This window comes from Podarcis gaigeae (assembly GCF_964106915.1).
Source record: "Podarcis gaigeae genome assembly, chromosome: 3".
NCBI lineage: Eukaryota > Metazoa > Chordata > Lepidosauria > Squamata > Lacertidae > Podarcis > Podarcis gaigeae.
This window is the reverse complement of record NC_139680.1, coordinates 96,653,202-96,679,962: the sequence shown is the minus strand read 5'-3', so window position 1 is coordinate 96,679,962 and position 26,761 is coordinate 96,653,202. Positions and strand designations below refer to the sequence as shown.

Sequence of the window (26,761 nt, the reverse complement as noted above, 5' to 3'; positions counted from 1 at the left end):
TGATCTCTATAATGGGACTTTCGTAAACCCCAGATTATGCCACTGCCCATCAGGGTGAAAGGAAAAGAAATCCAACTGGGCTACTTTGCAGGCATTTTACATCTTAGCAGTTACATTTTAAGTTTATAGTCGGAAGACAGAACAACCACTTTCTTTTTTACCCTAAGACTCTAAAATACAGTAGATCTCACATGTATGAAATGGGATTGGGGTGGGGGATTCAGTGAGAGGGAGGAAAAGACTTTGGGTTCATCCAGACATCTTCTTGTCTCCCAGAGAAGCTCAATCTTTACTGCTGTATTGGAGCAAACATCAATCAGGTTTTTAGGCACAGGACAAGCAGAAGTGTGGACAAACCCTTTGAGTTTGGCATATTTAGAAATCAGTTCTTAATGTATAAAATGAAAACTTCCAGAACTCAGACCTGGGAGATGTAGCATGCAAGAGACTACATATATGCTTTTTGTTGTATTTCTTTATGTTCCTATTGATCAAAGTACACTCTTGTAATGTCAGGTTAAAGGTTGAGCTTTCATTCTGCAGAACCTGGGTTATCTTTTGTTCTTTCTATACATCATTTTTACCCATTAATATATATATATATTTAAATCTACTCTGCTTTCCCACTCCACAGGAGTTGCTCAACATGGCACAAAATATAAAAGCAAACAGAAAGACCAAACTGATCAAGCTATTAAAACACAAATGATAAAAAACTATAAACAGCAGTAAAAGAAAGAAAGAGAAAAAACACCAACCAGGAGCACAAAGAGCAAAGCTCACAATCAATGCAGTAAGGCAGAGGGAGCTAACCTAGTGCTTGCCCAATGTTGCTGAACTACAATTCCCATAATCCCTGACTATTGGCCCTGGTGACTGTAGCGGATGGGATTTGGAGTCTCAACAACATCTGGCTGCCTCTGCATTAAGGTGGCCAAAATGGCTTGTTTAAAAAGTAACACTTCCAATTGCCAGAGAAACCCAGGTAAAGAGGAAGGTAGCTTAACATCTTGGGGCAGGCAGTTCCACAGACAAGAGGCCACCACAGAAAAAGCCCCATCATGCATTGCCACCAGTCTCGCCTCACTAAGCAATGGCACACACAAGTGAGTGCAACAGCTGATGTTAAAGGATAGACAGATTCCCGTAGGAAGCATAGGACCACAAGAGGCTGCCTTCTGTGGAATCAGACCATTGGTTCATCCATCTAGTTCAGTATTGTCTACACTGACTGGCAGCGGCTCTCCAGGGTCTCTCCTAGACATACTTGGAGATGTCAGAAAATGAACTAGGGGGCTCCTGCAGGCATAGCAGATGCTCCTCCGAGGGGCGAGGACCCTTCCCCGCAATAAGAAGAGACAGTCCTTCAAGCGGCTTTGTCTTAAGCTGCATAGGGATTTATAGGCAACAACCACCAGCAACATGAACGGCACCAGGAAAGAACTGCCAGTGACTCTTGTTTATGTTTAATCGTCTGCCTGGTGATTAGTATATATAGTATGTACATGAATCTGCTACTGAAATCAGCTATGAGCTCAGACGGGCGAGTCATAAATAACGCTCAGCGTTACTTGTGGAATATCCTAGGGTGGGGGGGGGAGGGGGAGCGATGCCTTCAGATCTGTTCGAATCGCTATGAATACGCAGCAGCGAATCAAGAAGACACGCCGCCGCCAGCCCTTTCCTTTAGTGGATTCGTTTCATCAAATTTATACACTGCTTGTTTAAAAAACAAAGGACCAAAGCGGTTTACAAAAGATAAAAATGGAAAATCATAACCCTTCCTGAAAGCACTAAAAAAAATTTCAAATTTCTTTTTAGTTAAACTATTAAAGCAGATTAAAATTTTATAGACCCTTACACCCACTTTGAATGGGGCGCTGCTGGGAAAACCCGCTTAATATATATTTTTAATGACACCAAGGCCTGACTCGCAGCACGAGCGATCAGGTTTCCCGGGCTGGCCTAGCTCGGCGCCGAACGCGGCAGCCAATCGGAGCCCGGGCAGCCTTCCTCGCGCCGCTGCCCGGGTCCGCGAGGCCCGCCCTTCTTTGTTGCGGCGCCCAATGGGGGCGCTCGGAACGTCGGCGGCTGCCGGGTAACATGGTTCCATGTCAGAGAGTAACACTTGATCATGGAACATGGGCTGAGGCCGGGGCGGCCGAGGCAGCTGCAGAGGCAGCATCAGCCGCAGCCGCCGGGAGAGGCTCCGGTGCAATGAATCGCTGCGGGAGCAGGTGAGGCGGGCCGGGTTTTGCAGGAAGGGGAGCCCGAGGATGGGTGGGGTCGCCCGGCGACCGAGAGAGGGAGGAACCGCCTGCTTTTTTTTAAAAAAGGGCTTGCAGTAGTCACAACAGACAGGTCCGCTTTCCTCCCCGCACGTCGGGATCCCGAGACCGGTGCCAGCTCGCCTGCAGGCGTGCATGCACCCAGCCTTCCTACCTGCACCATCCGAGGCTGTTTGCCGCATGCAAGCCCCGGAAGAACGAAGCGCGCCGCTGCTACTGCTGAACGGCGGCGGGGCTCGCCGAGATGCTCGGTCGGATCCTCGTTCCGACGGCCTTAGCGGTGCGCCACCCTCGCCGCCCCCCGCCCCCAAGTCAGGCTCCATGCAGGCGCGGAGCCGGGTAGCCAGACACAACAAGCAGGGAGATCTGGCGGAATCCAGCCTCGCTGTGGGGGTGACAGATTTATGATCACCCGGGACAATGTTATGCGGGAAGAGAGGGATTCAAGCTCTGCAGCAGCAGGCTCCCGCTTTCTTTTGTGTGGCAGTTCCCAGAGGGTTATTCCAGGGTGTGCGTATAAATGTGTAGATGCGTGTCCTTAGAGGGAGATCTGGATCCCTCTTGCCTTCTGCCGCGCTCCGGTGAGAGAGATCCTGAGCGGGGTGCTGAGGAAGAGAAGGATCTGAGGGTCCTCCTCTTTTGTTTCATAGGTGTATCCGATAAGTGTCTGCTTTGATTACTGCTGTTCCATTGTTTCCCATTTCTGGCTGAGAACAACGAGAGACACTCTGCCTGATGCATCTCGCTCGCTAGTTCTCCTAGTGGGAAACGGGCTGTTTTGTCAGACCATGATGCTAACATGTGCTGTCTTGCACCTTCTGTTGTTATTTCCGAATAGATTCTGCCTGCAAGAGGAGAGACCCGTCGGTGATCTGCTTGGCTGCTGTTAGCAAGCAACTTCATGCCAGCCTGATTCCTTGGGGGGTGGGGGAAGAGGGGATGGGGAGTGCTACCTGGTTGGGACACTGAGCTGTCCGTCTCTTCCCGCTTTACCCCGGAGAGGTACCTCTCGTCCCTTTGAAGGCTCAGCGATGACAGGGTCCAGCTCCAATGCTTCCCGCCACCCTAAAGGAGACAAAGGGGGCCGTTCGAGGAGCTCGCACGCCCGGACGGTTGGCCTTGCCAACAGCGGGGGCTCGGAAGAGGAAGACAAAGATGGAGGGGTGGTTTTCCTCGTCAACAAAAGTGGCTTCCCTATTGATGGGAAGACCTGGGAGAGGATGTGGGGCCACGTGGCGAAGGTGCATCCGTCGGGCAAAGAGATGGTGGAGACCATAAGGAATGCTGACAACCTTGCAAAAGTAAGTTATGACTGCAGCTTCCTTTGTCATGGGCCTTATTCTGCGGCAAGGGTCTGCAGATTCTCTAGCCCAGACAGGTGGCTAGTCTATGGATCTCCTAATGTTGTTGGACTCCAAATCCCATCAGCCCCAGCCAGCATGGTAGATGGTTAGGGATGATGGGACATGGAGTCCCATGCAGCACCTGGTGGGCCAAAGGTTAACCACCTCTGCTCTGGCCAGGTGTGTGAATCAAGCTCGTGGGTGTATTTACTCATCTGCACAATCATTTCTGCTTTCCCCAGTGAGGGTTTCAAAGAATTGGAAGGTTTCAAAGAGGGTTTCAAAGAGTTGGAAGGGACCACAAGGGTCATCTAGTCCAACCCCCTGAATTGCAGGCATCTTTTTGGCCCAACGTGGGGCTCGAACCCACAACCCTGGGATTTAAGAGTCTTGTGTTCTACCGACTGAGCTATCCCGCAGGCTAATTGAAGGTTGGTAGCTCTTTCTTTTGCAAGCAAAGGATTAACTGTAAGGAAGTCAGGCATTGGGTGAGGTAGCCATGGAAATGGGAAAAAGAAACCCCAGTTACCATTAGGCATGCTCATGCGTTCCAGTGGGTCTGCTCTGAGTAGGTCTAACATTAGACACAACCCTCCAGCTCTAAACAGGGCACTGAAGTCTTGCCTAGGGACCAGTGCATGCCTTGCTCAGCCTCCTTTGGTCTTTGAGACTTTGCCTAAGTGCCCACATGTTTCCAGGCCTTTCCTGTACCATGAGGACTAGTAAGTTGCTTTAAAAGAAGAAGCTTGTACCAATTTGTATCCATGCGTGCAGTACTGTGGTGTAGTGTAGAATATTCCCAGCCTTGGTTATACTTGCATTAGTAGACCTTTGAGACATCTATAAACGCAGCCCAGCAGCTGTCCATTTTCATCCCTGGAGGAAATGCTTGTAGTTGCACATTAGAGGTGGTTAACAGTGACAGTCATCTGGGCATTTCCATGCTAAGCACTTAATTTTGAGCAACGAATCGCTTTCTGTGCATTTGGAAATGTCGGGTCTCGTCGTTTCCCTCCATGAACAGTTGTGAAAGTTTGCAGCTCTCTGCTAACAGCTCTTGTGATGAAATGAAATCACAGGTGGCACAACAGCTGCAGTTTGGCAGGAAAAATGACACTTGGCTCAGGATTGCGTTGAATTCCGGATTTGATGGGATGCAATGAGAAGTCTGTAGAAACTCTCAAACCAGGCAGTTTGGATTGCTTCACTCTGACCAGCTGCTCCAAGCTTGTTCTGTGTGCTGTGCACTTATAAGTACTACATGAAGCTGCTTAAGCCAGATCATCTAGCTAGTCTTGCCTACCCTGACTGGCAGTGGCTCTCCAGGATCTGAGTCTTTCCTACCACCCAGAACGGGAAATGCTAGAGATTGAATCTGGGATCTTCTGCATGCAAGGTATAGACTCTACCAATGAGTTATGGTCCCCTTTCTATCAGATGTGCTCTGCTACTCAGCTACAGTCATCTCCAGAGGCTGCCCACACCTTCAATATAAAGGAGAAGCAAAATTGCACCATTGGTGAGCAAAGAGGCAGGCCTGATGTTGCTTGCAGTCATGGCGACATTAAGGATGATGGACTGCACTTCAAGATGGAGTCTTGAACCCTATGGGAGCCAGTGTGGTGTAGTGGTTAAGAGCGGCAGTCACATAATCTGGGGAACCGGGTTCGCGTCTCCGCTCCTCCACATGCAGCTGCTGGGTGACCTTGGGCCAGTCACACTTCTGTGAAGTCTCTCAGCCCCACTCACCTCACAGAGTGTTTGTTGTGGGGGAGGAAGGGAAAGGAGGTTGTTAGCCGCTTTGAGACTCCTGAAGGGGAGTGAAAGGCGGGATATCAAATCCAAACTCTTCTTCTTCTTCTTCTTCTATGCATGGTCCTCTATACGTACCCAACAATTTAAGTTGTTTGGAGAAGGGCATTCAAATGGGCTCCAGGAGTTCCTTCATAATTAGTTAAGAACTCCGTGTAACATTTGGGAAGTGGTATTATCTATTTATATATCACATTTATATCCCACCTTTTTCTTCCGGGAGCTCAAAGTGGCATACATGGTTTTCCCTCTCCTCATTTAATCGCCTGAACAAGCCTGCGAGGTAGGTTAGGCTGAGAGGCAGGGACTGGGCCCAAGGTGGGGATTTGAACCCTGATCTCCTAGGTCCTAGTTCGACACTACTAACCCACACGGGCTGAATTTGCTGCAATCCTATGCACATTTAATTAGATGTGAGCCCTATTGTGCATGAAGATGCAGAGGATTACACTGCCAGCTTTCCAAGGAGCTGCATCCCAGGACACAGAGGCTGGCTGGTCATATGGAGAAATAAAACGGGCCCTTATATAGCTCTGTGTGTGGAAAGAATTATTATTATTATTATTATTATTATTATTATTATTATTATTATTACTATTACTATTATTACTAATAATAATAATAATAATAATAAAAAAAATAATTTTTTATTATTTATACCCCACCCATCTGGCTGAGTTTCCCCAGCCAGATGGGCAGCTTCCAGCAAAATATTAAAATACAATAACTCATCAAATATTAAAAGCTTCCCTGAACAGGGTTGCCTTCAGATGTCTTCTAAAAGTCAGATAGTTGTTTATTTCCTTGACATTTGATGGGAGGGCGTTCCACAGTGCGGGCGCCACTACCGAGAAGGCCCTCTGCCTGGTTCCCTGTAACCTCACTTCTCACAGTGAGGGAAGCACTGGAAGGCCCTCAGAGCTGGACCTCAGTGTCCAGGCTGAACAATGGGGTGGAAATGCTCCCTCAGGTATACTGGTCCGAGGCCGTTTATGGCTTTAAAGGTCAGTACCAACACTCTGAATTGTGCCCGGAAACGTATATGACTGTGTCCTACTAAGTTATCCTCAGAACAGACACATTGAAATTAATGGACTTAAGTTAGTCCTGTCCATTTCAGTCTGTAAGCTAACATCAAATCAACAGGCTTACATAATATGATTGCATTATAACTCTAACAATAAGTAGGATATATTTACTAGTCCTCAAAGAAAAACTAATGTCCTACATCTCAGATGCCATGCGCACCCCTCCCTGATAAATTTGGGACACTTAGAATCATAGAACCATAGGGTTGGAAGGAACCACCAGGGTCATCTATCCAGCCCCCTCCAGTGCAGGAATCTTTTTGCCCAATGTGGGGAGCTTGACAAAGACTTTCCTAAAGCAGCAGGAATTTTAAAGTGGTTTCCACCCCTGTTTTTAGAATGAATTTTAATCTTATTCTTTGTATGATCTTTTTTTTTAACATTCTATGTACACAGCTTAGACATTCTGAATATAAAGCCACATATAAATGCCTTAAATAAATAAGAAAATGAAAATATAGTCCCTTAGCCATTCTGCCCAGAATCTGTTGTGTATTTATTTCAGCATTCCCTTTTGCTTTGAAAAATGAGTGATAATTAGGGTTGCCAACTGACCAGAAAAAAAACCCATACCTGGCTTTCTCCTGTACCTGTCATGGCAGCCTGAAGGGCACTGAGTGAAGCATCATGCAGATAAGCATTACCAGCTATGAATGTATGACAATCAAAGCATTAAAGGCACAGGAGCAACACTGGGTTGAAAGAAAGAGCTGGGTTTCCTTTTTTTGTTTTTCAAGATGGTTTGCAACCCTCTTTCCAATCCCTCCATTTTAATTCATCAGCTGCTAGATCCCAATTGAAATCCTTGTGAATGGACTTATTCAAAGTAAGTGCTAAATTGCAACGTATGGGAATCTGGCATATGCCACCCAAATTAAATCTGTAATTAGTGATGATTTTCTTATTAGCGTGTCAGAGGCACGCTATTTCCTCTCGGCCAGGAAGGAATCGGGATTTGGGTTTCAATGAGCATCCCAGCGCCCCAGTTGCTATTGCAGGCGGTCAAGGCAGATGCTTCCTTCCCTCAGCTTTTTCCATTCCGAATTCTAATTCTGCACCATGTGACTTGCGGCTGGCCTGGTGATTGATGAAACAGCTGGCAATGGAGACAACTTGCGATGGAAACTCTCCAGAGATAGCTGCCCTTCCAGCCACCTGTTATGTCTGCAAGGCTACATACTGCGGGGCACTGAGACGGCTTTCCTATTAAACTCCCTTGTGTTTTAGCAGTCGTGAGCAAGCATGTCACCCGTCTGGGCAGGTTGACATTTTGTTATGTGCCACAGAGTTGCTCTGACCATTTGTTTTTCTTTTATACAAAAACAAAACAAAACAAAAAACCCCGAAATCCTGGTCTGACTGGACTGCCTGATCCTACAGTAGATCCCTGGGTGGCAACTAATTTTTAAATATCCTGTGCACATCTGCGCAAGGCAATTCCAGTGCAAAACAGGAATTAACCCCTTCCGTCATCATGCGTGGAAATCTGCCACATCCCGGATCAGATTATTTATTGTGATGTCAGGTGATTGACAGGTGGGCACAGTTGGCCCACTGGGGATGGGAGAAAAAAAACAATCTGTTACACTTTCAAGATCCAGTACTCCACCTCTGGTGAATTCAGTTGCATGCTTGTAGTCCTCTAGGTGTTGTTCACCCTTGCTGACTCGGGCTCATGGGAGTTGGAGTCCAGCAGAAATAAATATGGAGGGCCCCAGGTTCCCTGCCCCGGTCTGCTCTGACTAGTAGGTGACCTTCTCTTCCTTAATGAGCCAGTGTGGTGTAATGGTTACAAGTGTTGGAATAGGACCTGAGAGGCCAGGGTTCAAACCCCGACTCAGCCATGAAGCTCACTGGGCCAATCACTGCCTTTCAGCCTAACTTATTTCCTAGGGTTGTTGTGAGGGGAAAATGGGCAGGAGGAGCTATAGCTATGCTATATCACCTTAATCCTCTTGTAGAAAAGGCAGGGTGCAAAATGCAATAAACACAAATAAATAAGTTACCGTACAACTTCCTTAAACAAAATCTAGCACCCTGGGGGAACAGAACAGCAGCATCAAAGGACTGGGGCAATATTTCACATTTTTGTAAACCGGTGTCCCATTTTTAGGAATAGGCACGATCCAGAGCTGTGACAGTATTGGAATCCCTGACTGCCAACATCAGATTGTTAAGAGAGGGTGCTCAACATTCTTTTGTAAATCTGTTATGCAGCTCTAAATGGTAAACTTCTTTAAAAAGTTGTTCACAAACCAAGCATGAAATTCTCATGGCAAAGGAAGCTTATTTGTGTTTCAGACATTTCAGCATCTGGTCACTGGTTCCTGTCACATATGCCAGCAGTCCGGCTGCTGAAGACATGTGTCCATGTCTGTTTGTCAATTGCTGGCACAGAAGAGTGACATGTGGCATCATAACCACCTCCCTTTGACAGTGCTGCAAACAGCTGTGGTGAATATTCTGGGGAAAGTATGGCTCAGGGAGTAGTGCTGAGTGATGGGGAACTGTCTTCTGTGCATTGCAAGGCCAAACTAAGAAAACACTTACTTGATTTGGCAGAGCTGGCCTGACGCTGGAATGAAGACCAAACTGAGCCTGGAGAAGTTGGCTCTTTGCAGCACTGAATGTGTAGATTCTGCCCAAGACTGCCCAATCTTATTGTCATGAACTGGCTGGAAAAAGAGAGGAATGGTGGGAGGCTGGGGAACCCCAAAGGGAAGAAGGCCCCTGGACCTGGGGATTGGTGGTGGGATGATGATGAGTGCTCAGAGGGAGAAGAGGGAGCAAACTGGGAGGAGGAAGCTGAAGAGGTAATACGCCTCAATGAGAAGGGAGAATCTTAGGTAAAGATAAGTTCTGAATTGGAAGCTGCAGCAGGAGAGCGGGATGAGGGAAGCCATGAGGCAGAGATGAGTCAGGGAGGTGAAGAAGCAAGAGTATCTCTCCATTCTGCTGCAACAAGCTTCCCCCTCCCTGGTCTCCCAGGACCAGGAGAGGCATGAAGTGAGAGAAGCAGAAATGCCAGCGTAGTCTCAGATTGCTTGGGAAGGACCTGGGAGAGGATGAGACTTTGACAGCTGTAGGAAGGTAGGTATCCTCAGTCTCCACAACTGCCTCATAGGGGCAAGACCTACCAAAGAAGAATTGCTGTGCTCATTAGGCCTGACAGACTATGCTTCTAATAAAGAGTTAACTTTGCTTACTCCATATGATTTATTGCAGGCTGGCTCCTGTCACTTATGCACTTGCCAGGAATGAAGAATCTGTGGCCCTCCTGATGTATCATCTGTGACCATTGGACATATTGACTGGGGATGGTGGGAGTCCTGCAACATCTACAAGGCCCTAGACCAGGCTTCCTCAACCTTGGCCCTCCAGGTGTTTTTTGGCCTACAACTCCCATGATCCCTAGCTAGTAGGACCAGTGGTCAAGGATGATGGGAATTGTAGTCTCAAAACATCTGGAGGGCTGAGGTTGAGGAAGCCTGCCCTAGACGCCTAGATAGGGTCAGGCTGCACAAACTTCCTTAGAGTAAACCAGCAATGCTGCTGCCAGTTGGGACATGAGGCTCAGGAGCCATGTATCTGCATAAATGGAAGTGTGCCTTGGTGCAAATTTGAGAGTAGGTGGCTGGGGTATTCCTGGCATTGATGAAGGCCAGTAATCCTGTTGGCAAAGCTTTTTTTAAAAAAAAAAAATTAAGAAAGAGAGCATTTGAGGAAGAACGGAAAATGTTTACAGAAGTTTGGAGCAGCAGTCAGAGAGATGGTTAGTTAGACAAGACACCTTTTGCAATTTTATGAGAACAAATGAATATGATACTTCTTCAACAAAATATCATAAATGTATACATTTATAAATCAAAGGGCCCAACCAATACCTCCCCCCTATTAACTTTATTAAGTATGCTGGTTTCTTTTTCTTTGCCCCCCCCTTTTAATTTTTTGTCCATGGTTATTGGACAATATTCTGGATTATACAAATCATTGTTATTTAAAGTTTACTTGCAATTTGATGTACCCTGTCTAAACTCTGCAATTATTGTGTGCTTGTTTCCATGTCAGTACTGGCATTTACAATGTACTTGCATATACCTATCCATATAAATATATTTTAAAAAAACAAATAATGGTAAAAAGCAGGTAAGCGAAGAGTCAAGAGATGTGGGGCCACTGTACAAAAGATCCAGGGCTTGAGTCACCCCATAACCGGACCTCTGGTGTGAGCAGAACACTGTCATCCTGAGGTGATTTCAGCTCTGCCCCCTTCCTGCTTGAATAAGCAACAACCTCTCAACAGTTCTCTCTCTCCTCGTTCACAGCCTTCAATGCCATCCTTGCCAAGCTACAGGGCTTCCATGACCATCCCTGAGTGGCTTCAGGCAATACAGAATTACATGAAGATGCTGCAGTATCCTTTTTTAATATATAAATATGTTTTGGAGACCCAAAACTGCAATGTTAAGCTTTTCCATGGAGCTATTGAGTGAATGCATGGAGGGAGGGAGGGAAAAGGGTAAAATGTGACATGAGAATGGAAAGCGAAGGAGGGGTAAAATTCTCTTTGCTGCCTTTCCCCGGCATTAGGGAAGATTTGTGAGGCTACCTAAGCTTTGGCCTGCTTCGCTTGGTCTTGAGGGCCATGCAATTAGCTTGTGCTGACACTGATGAGGATGTAATTGAAGAGGGAGATTTAGCATCCAATCGATTGAAAATGTCCTTTGTGAACTCCGCTTCCAAGGTCATCGGGAAGAGAATTTTCACGTCTTTGTGGTGATGAATTGCTGCTGAGGAAGGAAAGGTGGCGGCCATACCTTTGAAATGCCAGAGCGGCCTGTATTGAGCTGAAGGGGCCTGTGAAGCCTTAGGAGCTTGGTGGGGTAGATCATTAGATGGAACAAGTGAGATCTGCAACAAAATGTTGCCATTCCCCTACACCCCAAATCAGTTCTACAGTGGTACCTCGGGTTAAGAACTTAATTCGTTCTGGAGGTCTGTTCTTAACCTGAAACTGTTCTTAACCTGAGGTACCACTTTAGCTAATGGGGCCTCCCGCTGCTGCTGTGTTGCCACTGCATGATTTCTGTTCTCATCCTGAAGCAAAGTTCTTAACCTGAGGTATTATTTCTGGGTTAGCAGGGTCTGTAACCTGAGGCGTCTGTAACCCAAGGTACCACTGTATTCTGTGACTACTGAGCATGCTCAGTACTCCTTGAGCTGCTTCTTGGGTTCCCTCCTCTCTTAGGTGCTGTTTTGCAAATTTTGGGTTTTCCCCAAGCCTACTGGTGCTATCCTCGTGTACATGAGCAGTGCCATGAGCAGTTCACAGCCTGGAAAGAGAGGAAATTATACGGTTTAGCAAACTGGAGTCCTGTAAGAAGGAAGCTGAGTTTTCACCTAAGGAGAAACCCACACCAGAATGGAGAATGAAACTGACTGAATACGCAGAATTGGATAAACTGACTGGGAAGATTCGTTATCAGAAAGACCAAAAGTTTATTGAGGACTGGGGGAGATTTACAAAGTATCTGAAAGGCATATGTGATGTACAGACAACGCTTGTTGGTTTTGAAGAGTCTCTGTGAAAAATTAAGAAATATTGTAAAAAAGTAAGTGAAAGGTAGAGGAATGGCTAAAGGCAATAGTAACTTTAGAAATGCGTTAACAATAGAAACTTTAACGAAAGATTGGCAGAGAAATTGAGGGAAGTCAAAAATTGATGACTGTGTGATAAAGTATGAGTAGATTGTACAAAAATGTTTGAAAAATGAATAATTTTTTTTTTTTAAAAAAAGAGAAACCCACACCATACATTTACACACCATGGCTCTGTAGTTTGTTAAGGGTGTGGCAAATTGCAACTGAGTGAGAAGAAAACTACAGTTCCCAGGATTCTTTGGGGGAAGCCATGTGCTTCAAATGTACAGTGTGGATGTGCCCAGTCTATCTCAGTATTGCCTACCCTGACTGGCAGGGCATCTTTCTCAGCTCTACCTGGAGATGCTGGGGATCTGCATGCAAGGCAGGTGCTCTACCCCTGAGCTACAGATAATCACCTCCCCAGATAATCACCTGCAATTCAGACTAGCATATTGGAGTGGTATATGGATTGGAGGGGGAGAAGTGTGCTTTAAGTATACAAAGCATTAAGGATGTCTTGAAATCTGAGTGAACTTTGTTTGACATTGCAACAAACCCAACCAGCTTTTAAAAAATGGACCATTCTAAACCTCCTGAGGATCTGCCTTACGAAAAAACCCACTCTAAAGCAGAGCCGGTTCTCCAGTTTCCCACGCATCTAAAACAGCAAATTAACCTGATGCTTTGCTTTCTTTTTGACACATCACTCCATTACAGTTCAGCTCTCCATGCTGGAAACAGATGTTCCCATTGGGCTATTAAGTGGCCATCTTGTGTCTGGCTATTAAGCTGAGTCAGAAAGTGATTTAAAACACTGCCAAAAATAAACCACTGTGTTGGCCACAGCGAGGGAACCAGAGGTTAGAGTTGAAGAATGAAGAATGAAGATGGAGACGCTCCTTCAGGTATATAGGGCTGAGGCTGTTTAGGGCTTTAAAGGTCAGCACCAATACTTTGAATTGTGCTCAGAAACATAACAGGAGCCAGTGTAGATCTCTTAAGACTGGTGTTATATGGTCCCAGCAGCTGCTCCCAGTCACCAGTCTAGCAACTGCGTTCTGGATTAATAGCAGTCTCTGAGTCACCTTCAAAGGTAGCCCCACATTCATTGTCAAATACATCTCCATTGTGTATGTTTTTAAATCTGTGATTAAATTGGAGGTAATAACTTTTAATAGGTGGTAGGAGTGATGATGGTCATATCACTTGCTCAAACCAATTGATTTCTCTTCCCTGTTATGCAGTTACTTTGCCTTAGCCAATAAAACCCAGATACAATCACACAGGGACTCAATTTTTTGAAATTAGGAAATCAAGACCTCTAAGTGGGTAAGTATCAATTGGACTCATTGGGGATGCCGGATGCTCTGGTGGGCTTGGGTTATTTTATTTTTAAAGAGAGCTCCTAAGGTGGGGTAACTTGTCTGCATGGATAAAACAGGATCGAATGCTCGACATAAGATGAGCCTGTTGGACCAAGCCAATGGCCCATCTAGTCCAGCATGCTGTTCTCACAATGGCCAGCCAGATTCCTATAGGAAACCTGCAAGCCCAAGAGCCCTCTCCTCTCCAACAACTGTTTCCAGCAACTCAGAAACTTTGGCCACGTGAACAGAGCCCGGAAGTGGAAAGTTACAATCTTAGCTCAGGTCTGTACCAGCAACAAGGCCAGTTGCCTAGCCAAAAAATGCCAGCTTGTAGTTGCTTCATCGTGGGCCAACACTATGTGATAAGTCATTGTGTGAATTGCGCCAAAGACTGCATTGTATGGCTCATACGCTGCAGCAGACAGATGTCGGTTATGACTAGTGGTGTACAGTGGTACCTCTGGTTGCAAACGGGATCTGTTCCGGAGGCCTGTTCGCAACCTGAAAAGAACGCTTCCCACTTCTGCACGTCTGCGCATGTGCGACTCGCCGCTTCTGCGCATGCGCATGATGTCGTTTTGCGCGCCTGCGCCAGCGTCGAAACCCAGAAGTAACCCTTTCTGGTGCTTCCGGGTCGCTGCAGGACACAACCTGAAAACACGCAACCTGAAGCAAACGTAAGTCTCAAAACATCTGGAGGGCCGAGGTTGAGAATGCCTGGCATAATACCTAGTTTGTTAGATCAGCATGCCATGCCATCATATGCAGGGATTCCTAGGAGTAAGCTCCAACGAACTTGCCTAGGATTGCATTCAACGTGACTTACTTAGGTCTGTTAATTTCACTAGGTCTACTCTGCGTAATAGTTCGCTGTAACTACAACCCCTAGGCTTATCTTGAAAAACACATCAAGACAAGGTTTAAACAAAAGATCCCTATCTGCTGAATTGCAACCTCTTTAGCTTTTGATTGGAAATGCAAACCATCTTTCAAAGAAGGGTTACCATTTAAACCGCTAGGGAGAAGTAGGAACGGGAGCCTCATCAAGGAACAGAAAGAAGAATCCAGCCTTTCCTTGATTATTTTTCTCTTTCTCTAGCCTCCTTTATACTAACCTGTCACAAATAATCTTGGAGGCCCCATTCATTTGAAAGAGCAAGAAGGATCCATCATTTACCCTGGTGCACTGGACAATGACATCACTGCTCCTATCTTGAAAAAAGTCGAGAGCTGCACTCCCCCTGTATTTCCCTTCCACAGTGCCGCTGTTTTTTGGCCTTAGAATGCAGAAGAAGAGAAGAAGAGTTTGGATTTGATATCCCGCCTTTCACTCCCTTTAAGGAGTCTCAAAGCGACTAACATTCTCCTTTCCCTTCCTCCCCCACAACAAACACTCTGTGAGGTGAGTGGGGCTGAGAGACTTCAAGGAAGTGTGACTGGCCCAAGGTCACCCAGCAGCTGCATGTGGAGGAGCGGAGACGCGAACCCGGTTCACCAGGATTACGAGACTACCGCTCTTAACCACGACACCACACTGGCTCTGTTGCTGGGTCAATGATCCCACAATGGGGCAGAACAGTCTTCCTTGTGTAACGAGTGGCAAGCTTTTGTTCTGCTGGCTTGAGTAACAACCCCAGATCACTGGATGGAATAATGCTTTTAATTGCTTTTACAACTTTTTAAACTAATTGCTTTGATATGTTTCTAACTGCAATTGCTTTTAGAAGTTTTTAACTTAAAAATATATATCTTTTCATTACTGACAACCCAAAAGTGTGGCAGCAGGGTATTATATCATACCATATAAAACTGTTTAACCATTTTTTAGAATGGTTTTGCTTTTGCTTTTTAAATTGTGGATCTTCATGCCCCCCTGGGGTTTTTTTTTTGGGAGGAAGGGTGAGATATAAATTAAGTAAATAAAATCAATCAATCCATCAGTCAATCAATAATTGTGCAAGTATTGTGTGACCTGACAGACAATGTGTGTCTACTTAAATTAAGCTAGCAAAATGCCCGGCGTCTTGGATTTTAAATATCTGCCTTCAGTATGATGGTGAGCGGAGGATCCAGATAAGTGAGGTCTTGCATTGGAAATGGTGCCTACGTTAAAACATGACTTTGGTATTTCGACAATAAGAGGAGGATGAGTTGCTGCTTGCGTTTGCTCTGCTCAGCTGGTGAAGACTGTCAGGCACTGAAACCATTAATATTCTGCCCACCCTGATGGCTTCAGGAAGCGGGGATAATAATTACCATCTTGTAAAACCCTGTATTGAAAAGCTGCCAAGACGCGCTCATTTTCCCCAGCTAGCAAGGAGACTGCTGCACATGGCTTTGCATGCACATGGCCTGCTGCTTCTGAGCCTGGTGTCAGAAGTTCTCAAGGCAGGGGGCTCTGAAGCTTCCTGTGGAGATCCAGAAGGTCAACTATTATTTATCCTTCTTCGTGTGTCTTTACCCAGTCAGGAAGCTGATTGACAACTAGCCTCTACTTCCTCCCAACTGGTGTAATAGAAGAGCTTTAAACTTCCACCTCTCATAGTATTTCTACTAAGTACATAGTATTTCTACTAAGCTGAGTTAGATCAAAGGACTACCTGGGCACCAAACTAATATATAGTAAAACTGTATAATATAAAATAGAACCACAGAGACTGGGAAACTGTGTCTCTGCAGATGTAGTTGGACTACAATGAACATTCAGTGGCCTTTTAAATGTGATTGTGGTGGCAGCAGCGGCGGTTTGTTTTGTCCTTGTTTTTGTCTTATGTATTTTGTGTTCTTATTTTGTATTTTTAAGTTGCGAACCTCCCTGTGATCTTCAGATATGAAGGGTGGTACACAAATTTAATAGCTAAATAAATAATAAATGCAAATAATAGTAGTAATAATAATAATAATAAATAATTTTGTTTATATGGTGGAACATTCCATAAGACACAGCAGTGCAGATGTCTCAGCTCTGCAGGGTCCACCACTTATTTTGATTAGTCTCAGACGGGACTGGCTGGAAGACAATTGTAGGAGACATATTGTTCAGTGTTACTTGGGGGGCCTGTTTGTGCCAGCTCCTCCCAGCACAGCAGGCTGCTTGTCTGTGTTTTAGCTGCTGCGTTTCCATAGTGTGATCCCTGATCTATGAATAGGAATTGTTGTGAACGTGGTGAGCCAGTGCCTATGGCAATGCTCAGAATGGGGACCTTGAAAAACGCTGAAGCTGTGTCTGTAAGCAGCTTTGGCTGTGATGACAGATGGGATGTGGGGGGCGGGGGGGGGAGAGTTGTTTCTCTGTCTCCCTGCAGGGGAGATGCCGACATGCCTTTTTTTGAGTGAACTGGAGAAGCACATGGGCAGGTACTTGTGCTTCCTGTTCCTCATGCATCCTCGTCACATCTGAAGCTTCTGTGAACAAAAAAAGACATTGCTGTCTAGACTGGGCTAGTGTGATAACTAAAAGAAGGCTTATTCTCCAACTCCACCCATCTACTTTTACAGGGCGCTTTTCTGAGATGTCCTGTATGGGGACTCAGTTGTTTACTCCCATGACTTTTGTTAGTATAGGGCTTGCTATACGCCACGGGTGGCGCTGTGGGTTAAACCACAGAGCCTAGGACTTGCAGATCAGAAGGTCAGCGGTTCGAATCCCCGCGACGGGGTGAGCTCCCGTTGCTCGCTCCCTGCTCCTGCCAACCTAGCAGTTCGAAAGCACGTCAAAGTGCAAGTAGATAAATAGGTACCACTCTGGCGGCAAGGTAAACGGCGTTTCCGTGCGCTGCTCTGTTTCACCAGAAGTGGCTTAGTCATGCTGGCCACATGACCCAGAAGCTGTATGCCGGTTCCCTCGGCCAATAAAGCGAGATGAGCGCTGCAACCCCAGAGTCGGTCACGACTGGACCTAATGGTCAGGGGTCCCTTTACCCTTTACCTTATATGCCTAAAGCGTGCCTTATGAGGAATGGTTGAGGGAATTGGGTATGTTTAGCCTGGTAAAGAGGAAACTGAGAGCAGCTATGACAGGCCTCTTCAAATATCTAAAGGCAGGGATCAGCAAACCTTTTCAGCAGGGGGCCGGTCCACTGCCCCTCAGGCCTTCTGGGGTAGCCGGATTATATTTTGAAGGGAAAAAAAATGAATGAATTCCTATGCCCCACAAATAACCCAGAGATGCATTTTAAATAAAAGGACACGGTCTACTCATGTAAATACACACTGATTCCCGGACCGTCTGCAGGCCGGATTGAGAAGGTGATTGGGCTGGATCTGGCCCCCGGGCCTTAATTTGCCTACCCATGATCTAAAGGGCTGTCACCTGGAAAATGGAGCAAGCTTGTTTTCTACTGCTCTGGAGGGAGGACCCAAATCAATGGCTTGAAGTTAGAAGAAAGGAGATTCTGGCTAAACCTCAGGAAGAACTTTCTGACAGTAAGCCCTGTTTGGCAACGGAAGACTCATTTGTTGGAGGTTTTGAAGGAGAGGTTGGATGGCCATCTGTCATGGATGCTTTAGCTGAGATTCCTGCATTGCAGGGGGTGACCCTCAGGGTGCTTTCCAACTTTACAGTTCTATGATGCTATGAAAAGAGGGAATTGCTATTTTATGCCTGGAAAGTGGCACTCAGGTGAATGGGAATGTTCTTTCCTGCGCTACAGCAACTATGCTACAGCCACTGGTGTGAATGGAAACCAGCGGGATGAACATACGCCAGAAGGGCAATGTGGAGAAAGTCAATTGCAATTCAGCTTGCAGTGAAAGAGCAATGTTTATGAGCGCTAGGAAACTGCCCATCTGGAAGCAGACAAGGTTCAGCAGGCAACCCACAGAGACGTCAAGTCAGAACTGCAGGGCTATAATTAACATATGAGTATAAGAACCTTGCTGGGAAAAGCCCTTCTAATGCAGCAACTGGAACACTTTGGGAATTGTTCTAACTTTTATTGTGTCTGAAATTTGTTTATCCGCAGGAGTTCTGGTGTGCTACTTTAACAAACAAACACTCAGGAGAAAGTTTCTATTAGGAATGAAACTGACTACACCAGAAAGGGGTGAAACATAGGATACTGTCTACACCTGAATGTTTTTTGCAGCCCAAGGTCTACAAGACTTTCTGGGCAGCCTGGACAGAGCAAGGAGTGCAAATGTAAACCTTGCAACACAGCTATGCCCTCCTTTGGCCAAAAAGAGCAACAGATCCCCAACTGGTTTGAGGACATGGAGCTTGTTATTGCTGCACAGTGTGAGGCTCTTGTGGACTACAAGGGTCTGCCCTGCGAAAAGGCACTTGCCACACTGAGAAAGGTACAGAAGATTGCCAGATAATGTGCCAATGTGAAATATAGTCAGAGTTGAGTGTGAATTTCATGCTCTTTATTCAGCTCGTAGTAACGATGAATGAAACTTTTCCCAAAACGTCTGCTGTTTATACATTATTTACACAATGGGCCCCACCTGATTGGCTAATTCCGGGCTGCTCCTGTAGGCCAATCAGTTTGTGGATTCATTTCCTCCAGAAGCTTGATTGGCTGTTCCCGCAGGCCAATCAGGTCGCTGATTCACTTCCACCTGGAGCTGGATTGGGTGGCTTCTGCACACCCATTAGACTGCTGCATTCTGGATCCTATTGTTCTAGGATTCAGCTCAGTACATAACACAATGACTACTGGCTAAAGTTTTGCACAGTAGGCTAGCCTCTAATCACCCACCTAATTCATCCAGACAAGCAAGAGGCATCATCAGAATTCAGGGACACATCTTAGCCAGGCAAAAGCACTCTGGGTGCAAAGCAGCGCCGGTGAGGGGGCTTGCCGTGGGAGAGTTCAGAGGGCCAAAAAGAGAGGATTGGAGGGCCACATTTGGCCCACAGACCTGGGGGTTCTTCACCCCTGGCTTGCAGGGTTTCAGACAGGGTTCTCTCCCAGCCCTGTTTGGAGATGTTGGGGACTGAAACTGGGGCATTCTGAACTCAAAGCGATGCTCTGCCACTGAGCTGCCATCCTTCCCCTGGCAAGCCAATATGGTCAGTTTCACAACTCCAGTTACTTATGTGGAACTAAGTTATGATGAGGATTAATAAAGCAGTATAAAACAGGCTGCCCGCTCCACAAGACTCCTCCACAACTCAGTTAGGTTTGTTTAGTCATGAAGTCATCAGTGCCAGATCAATCAGCTCTTAACATTGTTTTCTTCTGAAATAAAATGTCTGTGTGCAGCTTCCCGGTGTGAAAACATCAGTTGCTTTCTCTGAGTGACTATAGTACATGGCCGTGGATTTCAGGCACAATGATTCTTGGTCCAGCATTTGTATAAATGATTTGTTTTCTTTTCCTCCTCTGCTTTCGTAGGTTAATGGAATCGGCAAAAGAAATGACCAGGGAATCTTTACCTATCAAATGCCTTGAAGCAGTTATCCTGGGGATGTATCCTTTTATCTACAAGTTCTTTGCTCGTATCTGTTGTTGTTGTTATTATTATTAATAATAATATAATGGTAACCTACATTTCTTGGAGCACCGGCCAAAGGTGAGTTAAAACAGAGCTGGTTTGGGGAACCTGCTTCCTTCCAGATGTTGCTGGATTACAGCTAACTATGGGGCTGATGGGAACTGAAGTCCAACAACATCTGGGCTACACATCTGTGAGGCAGAGGATTGTTGGAAGCTTGACTCCTTTTCAATATGCTTTGAAACATCTCCATTGGCCTAGTTTACTTAGATTACCTAGGAGCAAAGGGTTCATTTTAAAATAAAGCAAGAAATTGTGATGGAGAACTCAGGTTTTTCACATCAGTCACTTTGTCACAAATATTTTTCCCAAAAATATGGCATGGTCCAATATAATAATAATTAATAATAATAATTTTATTATTTATACCCCGCCCATCTGGCTGAGTTTTTTATTTATTATTTATACCCGACCCCTCTGGGCGGCTCCCAATCAAGTGTTAAAAACAGTACAGTGTTAAATATTAAAAACTTCCCTGAACAGGGCTGCCTCAAGATGTCTTCTGAATGTCAGGTAGTTGTTTATCTCTTTGACATCTGATGGGAGGGCGTTCCACAGGGCGGGCGCCACTACTGAGAAGGCCCTCTGTCTGGTTCCCTGTAGCCTCACTTCTCGCAATGAGGGAACCGCCAGATAAATCCACCACTCAGTGCCAGAATCATACCTAGGAGTTATGTAGGTTGACCTCCACCAAGGCTGAAGTCTCACACGTCTCCATCCTGGCTTGGTGTCACAACATCCCTGAGGGGGCCCCTCCCCAGTCGGCTGGCAGTGCTATTAGCTCCTTGTCAAGGTCAATACACTATTATTGCGCCCATAACTTCTTGCAGGATATATCCACCAAAACGCATCAGTCTGGAGGGGCCCTTAGTCAGCAAGAAAGTAGCACTCCCCTCCTTTCTGAATGTCAAGATCATGACTGAGCTTCCTGAGTCCCTCTCCTTCTGTGGAAATAAGATACAGGCAGTAATAACCTCATTACGCTGACAGGCCTCGCTGCTGCTTGCGTTCGGGGCAGGATCACGCCAAAGCAGCAGTCCTTAAAAAAACACGGGAGCTTCCCAGCGCCAAGCAGATTACTGAGTTGTCATTTTAATCAGGTCTCTTGACAGCTTGCACTGTCAGCTTTTACAAGTGATTTTTCTTCTTCTTCTTCTTCTTCTTCTTCTTCTTATAAAAAAAGATCACTTCTGTAATCTCTTTGTGTGTCAAATTAGGTTTTGGAGCACTCTCTTTCTGCTTAGAAGACTCTTGAAGTTTTGTGAGGCGGTGAGTTGAAGCACTCAATTCACTGCAAGATTGGTTGAAGGCACAGCTGATGAGTCCTTATCAGAAACTCCCTCCCCACCTCCTCAGGATATCAGACTCTCAGTAAACAGAGCAGGAGAGATTATATGGGACTCTCAGTAAACAGAGCAGGGGAGATTATATGGGTTGCCTGGCTGGAGATTTTCAAAGGAATCCAGACAGCTTCCTCTCCTCATCTATTTGTTTGGCCTGCAAAAATCTTCCCTGAATTACAGCCCTCCTGAGATAAGAAACATGCTCAATTTTGTTTAAGAACATAAGAAGAGCTCTAGTCCAACACCCTGCCCTCACTGTGTGTTTCCTTTCGGAAACACACAAGTGGAAACTGAACCCAATAGCACTCTCCCCACTTCTGAATCCTAGCAACGGGTACCCAGAGGCATATTGCTTCCGCCATGTCTTCCCCATGTTGTGCACTGGCCCTGATCTAACAACAGCCATGCAATAGCTGGTATCTTTGGATTTCTTTATACTAACTTGGATCCGGATCCAGCCTTTGACTTCTGTAGAAAAAAGGCTTTTGATCCAATGGAGGGGTCTCACCAGCAGAGGAGAGGTGGCTTTTGCTGATATCTCCCCTTCTCCCTGTAGCCCCCAGTGCTACTGCCCACACCAGCTTTTCCCAACCAGGTGCCCTTCAGATGTTTTGGACTGTAACTCCCATCAGCACCTGCTACCCACATGGCCTGTGGTCAGGGATGATGGGAGTTGCAGTTCCAAAAACCTGGAGAGCACCAGATTGGGAATGCTTCTCGGTTCAGTTCTTGGGGGCTTCCCAAATCCTGGAAACATGTGGAAGGCAGTGTTGGGAGCTGCAGGGGGAATGGGAATCCACACGCATATATATAATGCATCCTTCCCTTTTAAACAAACATGCAAGACAATTTTCATTCTAAAGCAAGATAAAATGTCACTAAAATTAAAGTTTAATTGAAAATCAAACTTTTGAAAAGAAGCAACCAGAAGTTCAATCAGTATCAACCAATGCAGTCATTTCAGGCAAATATATTTACTGAGCCAAAAGTAAGCCGATAAAAAGGCTGGCAGTGTAGGTGAGACTTCACTATTTTCCAGAAAACACAGGGTGTGTGTGGCCTAGGCAATGAATTCTGTATTTGTAGAGCAGTTACGAGCAGTACTCTGCTCTTCGGTCCTTCCTGATCTTGCGTCTTGGTTGAAGGAAGCACGGAACAATGTCCCTATCTTGAAGTTAGTGTTCATGAATGCTCACGCAGATAAAATCATCACCCGATGCGCACAGCATCAGTCTCAAAACATGTCCAAATTTATAAGGTTACTATCAGTGCTTTCGGTGTCAGCCGCAAATTCTTGGGCAAGACGGTCGAATGGGACTCCATCCTGTTCTTCATTGAATCTACTCCCTTACTACAGCAAGTGCAAGGGGCTCTTGTCCGTGGGGCCCATCTGGGGGTATGGGTCCTCAGCAGATGCCTAACTATGCTGACCCCTTGGCGCCTTCCCTGAGTGGTTTGTATCAGGAGCAACCTGTCAATCATGAACAGTGAATGAGAATAGATGTGGTTGGCCTTCTGTCCAGCAAAAGCCACAGAATTGCACTTATGACCAGCTGAAAATTCTGTACGTTTCTGAGATAAGCCCCATATGGGTGGAGGGTTAACTTTACTTCTGTTTGTATACATCGTGCAGACACAACACCAGTGGGGAAGCAAGCTTTCTTTCCTGCCGTTTCTGTTTCAGAGTAGGCTCAGGAGTAGGCTTGGTCTGTGTCTGGTTGTACTGTATTCACCATGAGTCTTTTCATTTCAAAAGAAGAGGTTGACCTCAGCCATTGACTTGCACTAGGTACCAAAGCGTCCTACGCTTGAAGGTCCCCTTCTCTGGCTATTGTTTCTGTGGTACACAAGAGTGCAAAGTCAAAGGTGATTCTCCTCCTCCTAGTTAGAATTTAATGGGATTAAATAGCAAGGATTTGGGGACCTGAAGGCTTTATGGCTCTGACACAAGGGCAGGTGGCAACAGGGGGCAGCTGTTCAGACTCAACAAAGATCTGCTTGGAGGCAAATGGAGTTAAATTCTTCTGAGATGCAAGGAACAATTGTGACGGATCAGATCAGTGCCTGAAAGACTTGACAGATGCTAGCAAAAGAAAGGGCAGATCTTGAAGAAGAAATGTAACTGGCTTTATAATTTATCTGAGATGAAGTCTGCGTTTACTTGTCTTCTGGTTACCCCAAAGCACTTAAAGTTCTAATTAGCAAGAAGGCATTTTGATTTTAAGATTCTAAAACTAGCTGAGAGCTGTATGAGAGGCCTTAGGAGGCCGCTTGAGTTCCACACTCCACAAGTGGAGAGGGAGGTCTTTGCATGGGACAAAACTAATATTGCTGGAACTCTCCCAGCCATTGCTTTTTTTGGGGGGGGGGAATGCAGGGGTATGCAAACCCCTAAACATTTTGTGAATCTAAGTTTGGCCTCATTGAGGGGCAGTATCTCAAAATGAGTAGGGAAATGAGAGTACCCCTCAACATTTTTAAAGAAAAAAAGTACTGCTCGCAGCATAATGTCCCATCTGTTGTGTCCTCCTAATAGTGTGTGTGTGTGTGTGTTTAAAGGTGTCAGATTGCTCATGGATCTGCAGGATTCAAAGCCTCTAATCCCCCCCCCCCCAACATAAAAGATTGACCTGAAACAACACCAAGCATATTCTGTTTGGGTATGTGTTGCTGTTCAGTCATTTGCGTTCCACACCAAGTGAGCAGAGCATGGTGGCATGTTCCTGTGCTGTGTAGCTTTATCTTTTCCCATAATCACTCCTCCCTTGCCCTCTGCTACCCCCCTTTTTTTGTTCTAGGCATGTGTGCAGCTGTTTCTGTACCCCAGAAGTGTGCAAGAGCACAAGAGCAGGTGTTACCAGCCATTAGTTATAATGTTTCACAGCAGACAAAATGGAGGCTTGGCCTCCCCTCCCCCCATATCCATTTGGTGTTTTTTTTTTTTTTAATAAATGAATATTTTGGTCCAGAGAGTGATATAATTTCACTATCTTGATCTGCTGCTTGCTTTGGTGGGGACTGGCACTATACCTCCTTCAAACTAGGAATACTGTATAGGACCCCATAGCTATTAGGAGCACAGTCATGCTTCTCTCCCACCCCCAATCCAAAACATACACAATAGCAATGAAATTCTGGAATTCTGATATAGAGGTTTTGTGCAACACCTCCAAATGTCTGTGTATGTGTGTATATATGTACACCCATCTTGGTGGATACGATACGATAATTGTCATTGCCCCCTACAGAACAACAAAATTGAAAAAATCTACATCAGACATTCAAAAACCAACAAGCCCGCTATCCCAGCTATCCCAGCCTGGTTAACCCCCTAAAAAATCTGATACCCAATAATTAAATACAATATACTCCCACAGACTACCTTACACTGTGTTTAAAACCAAAATCTCATTTGGATAAAAACTGTTTCTCAGGTGGCTAGTCCTAGTCTTTATAACCCTGTACCTTCTTCCAGAAGGCAGAAGCTGAAAGAGATCATTTCTGGGGTGCGTACTATCCTGCACTATCTCTGCCGCTTTCTTATGACACCTGAGGTAATCCACCACATGTGTGGAGATCCTGAGAGAACAGTTATTCTGAACTGAGAGGTGTGACAATAGAACCTACTAAAACATCAACACACACATGTGGTGCTCACCCAAATTTTTTTGCTAAAGAGCTTCCGCATCAGCGGTGACTAGGATTGCATAATGGCTTCTTTTTACTTAGTGGACTTTGTGCAATGGGGAACCTCTGAGGAAAAAGGACAGGTTAGCGTTTTGATGTTGATGATGTTATGTGGATGATGTGAGCAGCCTCCAAGCATGAGCTGTATCAATTCCACAACAAACTCCTGCTTGGAAGCGGGCATGTTTTTGCTTCTGATTCAATGTTGGATCAAGCCTGGTAGGTCTATCAATAACCTTAAGTGACAGAAGGAGGAAGGGAGTGTTTGCTATGGCATATCCTGCATTCAATGTAGCCTTTGCTTAAAGGATCAGTAGGAGCGATGTTGGAAAACCATCACTGCAAATATTGCGGATTCCTATAAATGGGTACTGACGTATCCTAAAATGATATCGTGCTAGCAGTGGCGCATAAAGATTAGTGTGCACATGACACATGTTGATCTGGATAAAAAAGACTGCTGAAAAGTCCTTCCATTTTTAAGCACTTTCCTGGCACCTCGGGAGTTCATGTTTATGTGAGAATGCAATGGAGGGCAGGTTTCTCTCAGCTGAGTTCCATGCCATTTCAGTTACCGTAGACAAAGCCTATTGTTGTTGTTTTTCATTTTGCAAAGGCGTTTTGCAATGTTGGAAGTGATGGAAATGCTTTAGCTCCTGAGTTCACTTTTTCGTCTCCTCAGGTTGTATCCTAAGTGTCATAATTATCCAGACCCTCAGCTGGGATAATTACTTGGGGAAATATTGTGTGGGTGAAAAGAGGTTGTGCAGAGTGTTTTAACAGTACAATCCTTCCTGAGCAAATATACATGGATGTTAAAAGGCTCTGGGTTCCCTGGGACTTGCCCTCTACAAAATCTATTTAAGACTGCAGCCTAGTCATCTTGATAACTTTGAGTTCTAAAAAGATGAATAGAGCTTCAGATCAGAATTTAGCACTCATAGAACCCACATTCAAAAGGGAACAGTTCCTTTGCAAACCCCTTTGAAGTTAAAGGCAGATAGTAGTTTACAGAGGTTGCATACAGACCATGCATTTAAAGCACACATGCCCCACAGAATCCTGGGAACTGTACTTCATCCCTCACAGGTCCCAGCATCCTTGACAAACTACATTTCCCAGGATTCTTTGGGTGGTGGTGGAATGTGCTTTAAACGTATGTCATGTGCAGCTGAGGATTAAAAGTGGTTTGGCAAGGACAATGGAACCACACTATACACATAAAGGACCCACACTATGCTTGTGTCTGTGTCTTGTTTTAGACTGTTGTGATATTTTACTTTAAATGGTTGCAATGCACCACGGGACCTTTAGGGAAGGAAATACATAGAAAATAATAATTTTTAAAAATAATCTTTTGTCCCACAGCTTCTGTTAAACTGTTCTTGCAGGTTTCATTTATACTGTTTCATACTTTTATAAAACCTGTTTAAGCAGAGGTGAAAGAACTACCTGTGAGGGACAATCCCTTTCTTGAAACTGCTTTCCACACTCCATTAACCAACTGCTCCGAAGTGTTTCCAATTAGGTTGGAGAATATACATCTCTCAGAACTGATGGAGTGATTGTTGCTCTTGAGACCCCTCTGAACATTTTGTACTTTATAGAACAAACACCATCTTTATAAACTTCCTTCCTTATTTTCACTTTACGTATACTGTGATCTTGAGTCCTTTCAGCAGAAGGCTG

The 26,761-nt window shown here is 45.4% G+C and overlaps 1 protein-coding gene across 2 annotated transcripts in view; it reads left to right on the top strand.

The window, feature by feature from the left end:
• The first annotated feature begins 2,053 nt into the window (after window positions 1-2,053).
• Window positions 2,054-26,761, top strand: part of VASH2 (vasohibin 2) — a 39,559-nt gene continuing 14,851 nt past the window's right edge. Inside the window, exons 1-5 of one of the 2 annotated variants that reach the window (XM_083733695.1) lie at window positions 2,054-2,237; window positions 3,127-3,589; window positions 10,857-10,945; window positions 13,447-13,503; window positions 19,883-19,957. In XM_083733695.1, the coding sequence (XP_083589821.1) occupies window positions 3,320-3,589; window positions 10,857-10,945; window positions 13,447-13,503; window positions 19,883-19,957 (491 nt within the window). In that variant the 5' untranslated portion in view covers window positions 2,054-2,237; window positions 3,127-3,319. The remainder of the gene's footprint in view (window positions 2,238-3,126; window positions 3,590-10,856; window positions 10,946-13,446; window positions 13,504-19,882; window positions 19,958-26,761) is intronic. The other variant, XM_083733694.1, reaches the window with a different exon arrangement.